The sequence below is a fragment of the Poromitra crassiceps genome, assembly GCF_964638095.1.
Source record: "Poromitra crassiceps genome assembly, chromosome: 8".
In the NCBI taxonomy this organism is placed as follows: Eukaryota; Metazoa; Chordata; class Actinopteri; order Beryciformes; family Melamphaidae; genus Poromitra; species Poromitra crassiceps.
In genome coordinates, this window is record NC_139629.1 from 38,905,368 (window position 1) to 38,915,367 (window position 10,000).

Genomic DNA, 10,000 nt, shown 5'->3' on the forward strand with positions numbered 1-10,000 from the left:
TGAAAAAGGAAGGTGTTTTTCTCGATATTTTTTTTCAAACTTTTTTTTTTTTTTTTTTAATGATGCATTAACTTTTCAAATGGACATAGGGACAAGGTTAAGTATACATTTAGCAAAGGAATTACCCTGCTCCATGCTCTTTAAATAGCTCAAGGTGTTACGCAGCTCACTTGTGATGGTGATGACTTGGACTTGGACATTCACGCATTCGGGCTCTGAAATTGTGTAATATGTAAATTGATTACATAAATAATGTGTATTTATTACATATAATGTGTAAAATTGGCTACATAATATATTTGTCAGATACATTTATGGATGTATATTGCTGCTAAATGCTATTCATAGTTTATTTCTTATTCCTATTCTTAATTTTATGTGCTGTATTGCTGCTGCAACAAAGGAATTTCCCCTCGGGGATTAAGAAAAGTACCTACCTACCTATTGAAACCACTTTTTTTATTTGGCAAATGGATGGACTATATTGATTAAGTTTAAATCAAAGTAATGAAGTTACTGAACATAAAAACATAAAAATAACTTTTCAGTATAAAATAATTAGATGCTGGGTTTGAGTTTGCGTGGAGTTTGCTTGCTTACCTATTTGCCCGGGTTTCCTCTGGGCGCTCCGGTTTACGCACACAACATTCCAAACATACACAATTATGGTGAATCGGAGACTCTAAAATGCTCCTAGGCATGACTATGAGCATACACAGACAGGCAGACCTGTGATTGGCCGATATGTAAAATGAATGAACAAGTAACAGCAAAGGGATCACATTTGATGTAGGGTTGCCAGTGTGTTAATTCTATCAAAATGAATAGCAGCACTGCACTAAAGAATCCACTTTATCGTAGGCAAACAGAGGGACTTGTCCCCTAAGCTCAGCACTTGGCAGGAATGGCCAGCGGTCAGGCTATAGTTCTACCCAGGTGGCCCTCAGTAAAACTTCTCTGCTCTCTCTCAAATTCTTGTTAAGCGGCAAAGCAGGTGGACCTGAGAAGAACGGTGTATTCTTTAGTGGCACATAACCTTCCTAGAGATATCATCAAAATGCCAAAGCATTTTGATGAGGAGATGAGCTCAAATAATTCAAGACATTAATTCAGTCTATTGAAAAGCAAAACTCTGGGGGAGATGTCATCTATCAGTCAATACATCACGCAGTATGGAACCTTGACAGCGAGCCTGCAGCCTAAATCAGAGAAACAATGTTCACTATTGGATATCTATTTTGTATTCAGCACAGTTTGACTTTTACCAACAAGAATCACTGACAAGGGCAGCCATTCAATAATGTAATACAAGCTGTTCTAATGAAAGTGATCCAGCGAGTGTTTGGTGGAGACAGATGGAGGAAGGAGCAGCAGGGAGAACATGGCGCGTGTGTTTGAGAGAAGCTCTTCAGAGGTGAGCTCAGGCTCTTTGATCCTTCTTTCACACATCAAGATAAATAAAGCAACAAAGCAAATATGAGTTTGTGTGCGTGCTTATGTTGATGTCTATCTGTATGTACTGTACGTGCTGTGTGTGTGTGTGTGTGTGTGTGTGTGTGTGTGTGTGTGTGGGCATGGGCATGCCTGTGTGCGTTTGTGCGTGTTTAAGTCAGTGTGAATGGGTGAGTCTGCTTGTGTATTTGTGTATTTTTTTGTGTATGTGTGTGTCCGTGTTCCCAGAGGCACTTGTGCATGTATGAGTGTGATCTCTCTCTCTCTCTCTCTCTCTCTCTCTCTCTATAGCTCGGCCTTGCAGAGATGAAAGTATGGCTCTCATCAAGGCGCGCTGGTTCAAGCTGGTTCGATGTCTGTGTGTTTGCCTGTAAATGGATGAAAGCTGCATTAGCAGCACTGAACAGGTGTCTGATAAGAGAGGTGTGTGAGAGATACTGTAGGTCTGACTCTCTCAATGCCAGGCTGAGGGCCAGGGGAGGTCTGCTGATGGACGGAGGACAGGAGGAAGAGAGATGCATCTCAAATGAGGGACAGTAGAGAGGTACTGGAAAGACTAGAGTGGAAAAGTAGAGGAGAGAGAGACTGAGCAGAGGAGAGAGAGACTGAGCAGAGGAGAGAGAGACTGAGCAGAGGAGAGAGAGACTGAGCAGAGGAGACAGAGACTGAGCAGAGGAGAGAGAGACTGAGCAGAGGAGAGAGAGACTGAGCAGAGCAGAGGAGAGAGAGACTGAGCAGAGAAGACAGAGACTGAGCAGAGAAGAGAGAGACTGAGCAGAGGAGAGAGAGACTGAGCAGAGAAGAGAGAGACTGAGCAGAGGAGACAGAGACTGAGCAGAGAAGAGAGAGACTGAGCAGAGAAGAGAGAGACTGAGCAGAGGAGACAGAGACTGAGCAGAGGAGACAGAGACTGAGCAGAGGAGGATAAAAAGCCTATGTTTTTGGTGTGATTGACAGGTCGCCTGTCCAGTGATCGTGCAGTTCGCCGATCACAACCAATAGCAGGTGGCCCTGCAGCTCTGTGGGAAACCTCTGGTCTCGTGCCGTCTCGCGGGAGCTGTGTGAGAACCAACATGGCAGCGGCCAAAACGCCAAACTAGAGGCTTCAAAAACGGGAGATCACAAACCAGTGGGTGACGTCACGCAGTCCCTCTCTTTTATACAGTCTATGACCATTATACTAATATATAATATATACATTATACTAAGAACATCTGAAAACTAATGAATTATAAGCTGAAAATCTAAATGAAATGGAAGCAAGTTCAAGCTAATGCAGATGATACAATTCGTACAAACTGTGTGTGTGTGTGTGTGTGTGTGTGTGTGTGTGTGTGTGCCTGTGTGTGTGCGTGCCCTACAGCTGTGCTAATTGTTGCTGGTGCTATGGCAGGTCAGCTAGGCAGAGCTCAGTGATCACAGCTGTGGTGTGGTGCTGCTGGTAATCCTGATCCCAGCCCTTTAGGAGTAGAGCATTCAACACTCAGAGTTCAATGACACAATACTGACAGAAAACACACAGGCTAGACAGGCCATGCCAACACCAATACAATAGGCTGGCATGTTGGCCCCCCTCTGTGTCTGTCTGTGTCAGAATCACACATACAATTTCTCTCTACAGAAATACATTAGGGCTGCAACTAATGATTATTTTCATGATCCATTCATCTGTCGGTTACTTTCTTAACTAATCGATTAGTCGTTTGGTTTATAAAATGTCACAAAATGGTGAAAAAATGCTGAACACTTTTTCCCCAAAGCCCAAGATGACGTCCTCAAATGTCTTATTTTCCACAGTCCACAAGCCAAAGAGAATCAGTTCACTGTCATAGAACACTAAAGAAAACAGAAAATACTACACATATTCACACTTAACAAGCTGGAATGAGTGAATTTTTGTATTTTTCTCTTCTTAAAAATGAGTCTAAATGATTAATTGATTATAAAGAAATAGTTGCAGATAAATGTTCTGTCCATCGATTAATCGACTAATCGTTGCAGCTCTAAAATACATATATAAATATATATTCACACACACACACTTGCTGTGTATTGCTGTTGTTGTGAGGAGATATGATTTGTAGAGGAATATTGAAAAGGTCAGCGTGCTCTGATGAGAGCCTGGCATTGCTGTATGGATAAACAACATGTCTGATGCATCAGTGGACCACTCTCTCACTGGTCTCTCTCACTGGTCTCTCTCACTGGTCTCTCTCAAAGTCTCTCTCTCTCCCTGAACAATTTGAGGATTTAGCATCGTGTTCTTAAAGGTGCCGTTTGTAGCATTTTGTGTCTCAAAATTAACATTTTTCATAAACAGCCGCTTCCTCCTGCAAAAAGGCAATACTTTTGAAGAGAGAGAGTAAGGATGAGGGCGGATAGCAGCCAATATGCATTCTGACAAGCAAAGCTGTAGGCTGAATTTGAAGTTGGAATATTGGAAATGGAATAGACCAGAGTAGTTTTTTACTTGCAAAGTGCTTCTTGTGCCTGCCATAAATCAATTGTTGTTGTCTTTTGTGTGCCATGAAGCAATCCAGCAGATTCTGGGTTCACAGTGTAAATGCAGTGTGGACTCAGAGGCTGGCAGAGTCTGGGTTCACAGTGTAAATGCAGTGTAGACTCAGAGGCTGGCAGAGGCTGGGTTCACAGTGTAAATGCAGTGTAGACTCAGAGTCTGGGTTCAGTGTAAATGCAGTGGAGTCTGGGTTCACAGTGTAAATGCAGTGTAGACTCAGAGGCTGGGTTCACAGTGTAAATGCAGTGTAGACTCAGAGTCTGGGTTCAGTGTAAATGCAGTGTAGACTCAGAGTCTGGTTCACAGTGTAAATGCAGTGTAGACTCAGAGGGTGGTTCACAGTGTAAATGCAGTGTAGACTCAGAGGCTGGTTCACAGTGTAAATGCAGTGTAGACTCAGAGTCTGGGTTCACAGTGTAAATGCAGTGTAGACTCAGAGTCTGGGTTCACAGTGTAAATGCAGTGTAGACTCAGAGTCTGGGTTCACAGTGTAAATGCAGTGTAGACTCAGAGTCTGGTTCACAGTGTAAATGCAGTGTAGACTCAGAGTCTGGTTCACAGTGTAAATGCAGTGTAGACTCAGAGTCTGGGTTCACAGTGTAAATGCAGTGTAGACTCAGAGTCTGGGTTCACAGTGTAAATGCAGTGTAGACTCAGAGTCTGGGTTCACAGTGTAAATGCAGTGTAGACTCAGAGTCTGGTTCACAGTGTAAATGCAGTGTAGACTCAGAGGGTGGTTCACAGTGTAAATGCAGTGTAGACTCAGAGGCTGGTTCACAGTGTAAATGCAGTGTAGACTCAGAGTCTGGGTTCACAGTGTAAATGCAGTGTAGACTCAGAGTCTGGGTTCACAGTGTAAATGCAGTGTAGACTCAGAGTCTGGTTCACAGTGTAAATGCAGTGTAGACTCAGAGTCTGGGTTCACAGTGTAAATGCAGTGTAGACTCAGAGTCTGGGTTCACAGTGTAAATGCAGTGTAGACTCAGAGTCTGGGTTCACAGTGTAAATGCAGTGTAGACTCAGAGTCTGGTTCACAGTGTAAATGCAGTGTAGACTCAGAGTCTGGTTCACAGTGTAAATGCAGTGTAGACTCAGAGTCTGGGTTCACAGTGTAAATGCAGTGTAGACTCAGAGTCTGGGTTCACAGTGTAAATGCAGTGTAGACTCAGAGTCTGGGTTCACAGTGTAAATGCAGTGTAGACTCAGAGGCTGGTTCACAGTGTAAATGCAGTGTAGACTCAGAGTCTGGTTCACAGTGTAAATGCAGTGTAGACTCAGAGGCTGGCAGAGTCTGCACAGTTTCTCTGCACTGCTCTCATTTGTGTGTTTAATGTGCTAGTGATTTATTGATGTTGAAATGCTTCACATAGAACCTAGTTTACTGTTACTTTGTTCTTCCTGCATCTAAAAACACACCGTTTCAACTTAACTCTGTAAAGACATCCTCCTTCTGAAACCCCCTGTGAGATGTACTTTATCATAAACCACCTCCCAGTTTTTGAAAATATATATAGTGTTTGAGGTTACAGAGGCTACATAGGCCTGTGTGTGTGTGTGTGTGTGTGTGTGTGTGGGGGTGGGTGTGGGTGGGTGGGTTATTGGTAGGGTGGGTGGGTGGAGGGGGGGGGGGGTAAGTATTTACAAGCTTTAGCTTTTGATTTCGTTTGTTCCTGTTTTTCTTTTCTCTATTTCTCCTTTTTGGATTTAAATTTTTCATGGGCCCTCGGGTGCGTACACACACACACACACACACACACACACACATACACACACATCTATATCTATCCCTTTGTTATTTTGAGCTGTTGGGGTTTGCGTGTACAGTTATTAGAGAGCAGAACAATATTTTTTCCCTTTCTTTCACGTCTAATTCATTCCCTCGGACAGTGTGTGCTCATTTGTCTTGGCTATATTAAACTATTTATGGGACTTTTTCCGGGCAACACAATCAGATAAGACACAAATCAACAGAATACAGATACTGGCGCATGACACTTATACTCTATATATTAGAATCTAGATGATTGATGCAACTCAACTCAAAAATATTCTTCTGTATTCCATGAAGAAAATATAGTTATGCTTTGCCTTTTTGATGACTAATCCAGCCATCATGGTGGCACATTCTTAGAAGAAATATACCATAGAATACAATGGGGCAATTACACAAACAAACTCTTTCTGACCTCATGCAATCTACATATGACTAGATGCTGATGGGACAGACGTTTTCTCTGCTCATTTATTCATGTTGGCCATTCAGGCATTTGAAAACGGAAAGAACTGAATGAAATAAAAGTGTGTTTAATTTTAAACTGCCATACAGTATATGTAGGTAGTGTGCAGTTCTTGCCTCTATTTGCATCATTGTCTATCTGCATATTAATAGGCAATTTAAAGTAGGGATGCACCGATCCACATTTTTTCACTTCCGATCCGATTCCGATACCTGAATTTGGATATCTGCCGATACCGATATTATTCCGATACCGATACCCCCCCGATTCCGATCCGATTCCGATCCTTGAATTATGTCAGTATCGGCACCCAATACCGATATTGGATCGGATCGGTCCCATCCCTAATTTAAAGTCGAACTGAACCTGTTCGTCACGTGCATAATGAGTCCGTTTCAGACTGAAAACATAGTTTGTCTAAGATGACAGGTTGAGAGGCGGGTCATAGTATCATGTCGATGATTTTATTTGACAATTCTGGGGACTGGATTGGGCTTTGGCCAATCCTGGCGTGTTCCGCCTCCAAATCGAGTGGGATTCAGTCGTGTTGTGGCGCTCCCCTCGGGAAGAGCATTTTGATGGGAGGAGTGGATGTCAGCGACCCGCAGGCAGCCAGCTGCCTTCGTGTTGCCGAGCGGAGAGTGCAGCACGTCGGCCTGGAATCTCCGAGGTGCAACCCCTGACAACCAACCTCTCGGATGCGCGCGCCATTATCGTTGCTGTAACGATACGATATCCCTGGAATGCGCGTTTTAACGAGCCAGTTACATTTCTTTGCATTCTTAGAGATTATATTTTTGTTTTTTGTTCATGTTTCTAACAATTGGCCAAGTTAGTAGTTAGTTTATGGGATAGGAATTCTGCCAGATGAGAGACACTAGGCGCCATTTTCGACTTCATTTGGAAGAGAAAATTATCCAGAAATGAAGATTTGATTGATTGATTGCATGTCGTGATATGATTGGTTGAAATGGGGTAGAAATTTGATAGTACTGGGTGACGTCAGGAAACTGTAAATGACTGTTATCAATGAAATCTTGAAAAACGAACTTTTGATATGAAAAAGTGTGGAAAACTAAAGAAATTAGATTGTTGTGATTTGTTTTGCATACATTATTAAATAGGTGCACTGCATACCCAGGTATTTGAACTAAAAGAAAAGAAAAGTCATTCTTGGGTTCAGCTCGACTTTAAAGAGTGGGGTGTAACTTCTGTATTCATCATAGGCCTGCACGATAGGAAAATCTGCGATGTACGATAGCATTGTTCAATATTGCGATGGCGATATGACTTGCGATCAATAAACAAATATTGGAAGTATGCATATTTTAGCTATACAGTTCCTATGTCTTTCTGCTTCAGTACTGCTAACATAGACCCCAAACATTGAATGGCCTATGGCATGCCCACAAGCAGGGCTCTCTGGTAGCGACTCTAGCTGAAGCTGCTACTGTATAACAGCGTGTTTGGGGTTTGGCGGAGGGGGGGAGCACACCACTGCAAGGGAAAGTTGTGCGCTGGATTACAAGACAAAACCATCGCATGCTGAGTGTGAACGCATGGCGCATGTAATTAAAATGATTTTTGTTATCCATTGCGTTTCAGGCAGTCTTTGTGATCTGTTTATTGCGATGAAAATACGATTCGTGCAGCACCTAATTCATCAGCATTCATTTGAGCCTCTGCAGGCTTCTCATGCAGTTGATGTTTCTTGTCATGGGGCGTGTGTTAGGTGCAATGCCCTTTTGCTGTGATACCATTTTCCCAACGCGTCATTTCAGATTCTTATTTCACATTTAAAAGTCAGTTGCAGAAGATATGTTCTCAAATGCTTGTGCTTTTCTATAACATTGCCCCGGGGCTCCCATTTTCATTTTGAAATATTTGCAAAACACTTCACACAGCATTCTGCTTTGAAATGAGACTCCAGTGAGTGTTCAACACAATCACAGTGACTTTGATCAAGCTTTCGAGTGGATAAAAAAAAAAAAAACACAAATAAACCCTCTCAGGTCCTGCCCCTGAGATCGGCAAAATGTCTCTATTATGCAATAAAACTGCAATGGCATTGTTATAAAACAACATTGTTCTGTTTCTTTAAGAAAATCGTGCCATTCTCTTAGAGAGAGAGAGAGAGAGAGAGAGAGAGAGAGAGAGAGAGAGAGAGAGAGAGAGAGAGAGATCTCCGCCCTCAGGAGAAAATTACACAACTCCTTTGTTCTGACTTGATTAAATACATTTCTTCCAGCAGCGCCCCATTCCTCCTTCTTTGCACTGTTTAATGTCCCCGACACATGCGTTCAAACACACACACACAGTAAATCGTCCAAAATTCTAAGTGTTATCCTTTTCCTTTGTTGTTGTCATCTATAGTGGTTATTTGCATACAAACACAATTTGATTAAGAAATGATTGTATCTTTATTTAAATATGTGCTTTGATAAAAAAAAAAAAGTAACCAAATTTGTAACTTGTGTTACTTGACAGTAACTGGTATAATATCACTGAAATCATATTGTAATGAGTTATATTACTGAGTTACTGCTAAAAGTAATATATTACATGTAATATGTTACTTTTGTAATGAGTTACCCGCAACACTGACACACACACAAGCGCGCCCCATACCCCCCCCCCCCCCCCACACACACACACACACACCAACAGAGGAGCTGCAGAGTTAAAATAAAACTCGAGGCTTAACTCAACCAGCGATCCAGTTTGCTGAACGTTCTGCTCCAGCAACACTTCTGCTGAGATTAAATAAAGACCAGCTCCTCCTCCTCCCTCTCACTCCATCACTGGCCCTCCCTGCCTCTAGCCAGAGACTGTTAAGAGCCAGACGCTTCAACTGCCACTCACTTCCTGTCTCTGTGTCACCTGGGTTTCGCCACTGCCCACGCTGATTTGTCAGACAGACAAATCAGGAGTAAATTAACTTAATGAGTAACACACTCTCGCTAGATTTGACAGCAGAGCTAACGTTGGCAGGTAGCGATTAGCTAAAATGACATGCGAAGTTCTCAGATTTAGTAGCTATAAATCTGTGGTTGCAAAAAATATCTTAGTTACAGCAAGATTGAGCTAACAAGGCAGTTTTGTGTTTATATTTGTAGTATTTATTCGGTTTTGAGAGCTCACAATCTCTAGTACGGGGGTGCCCAACCTTTTTTGACCCAAGATCTACTTTTCAAGTAGCCAGCCTCCCGAGATCTACCAGTCCAGTTTCAACATCGCAAACGCACACACATCGTTTCCAGCCTGCAGTAACTAACCTCACAACACTTTCTCATTGTCCCACAACCACTTGACATTAGGGCTGTGAATCTTCACTGGCCGATTCGATTCGATTACGATTCAGAGGGCTACGATTCGATTCGATTACGCTTATCGATGCATCTTAAATCGATGCATCACTTTTTTTCCCCAATAGATGATTTATTTTTTCTCACTTTCTTTTTTCTCACTGTGTGGCTACTTTTAAAATAAAAGTGCATTTGGAATTGCATTGTATTATGATCCATAATTAAAATAAACAACTGCATGTAGTTCCATTATATTTTATTTGATTATTATTATTATTATTATTATTATTATTATTTTTTTTTTTAATAATCGATTTTTGACGCGATCGACCTGGGGTCAGTCCGCGGTCGACCAGTAGACCGCGATCGACTGGTTGGGCACCCCTGCTCTAGTAGCTCAGTTTGGCTTACTAGGTCAGTCATTCACAACCATAGACAGTAAAAGAGACGTGTGTGACCTCACACGTTGGTTTGTGGACACACGTTCT

The 10,000-nt window shown here is 42.2% G+C and overlaps 1 protein-coding gene across 1 annotated transcript in view; it reads right to left on the reverse strand.

Annotated features, from left to right (window-relative positions):
• Positions 1 to 2,836: 2,836 nt before the first annotated feature.
• The window catches only part of LOC310780701 (chemokine-like protein TAFA-2), a gene marked incomplete at both ends in the record, with an annotated part of 174,035 nt that continues 166,871 nt past the window's right edge, over positions 2,837 to 10,000 (reverse strand). The window contains one exon of the mRNA XM_083641212.1: positions 2,837 to 2,911. Coding sequence (XP_083497338.1) covers positions 2,837 to 2,911 — 75 coding nt within the window. The remainder of the gene's footprint in view (positions 2,912 to 10,000) is intronic.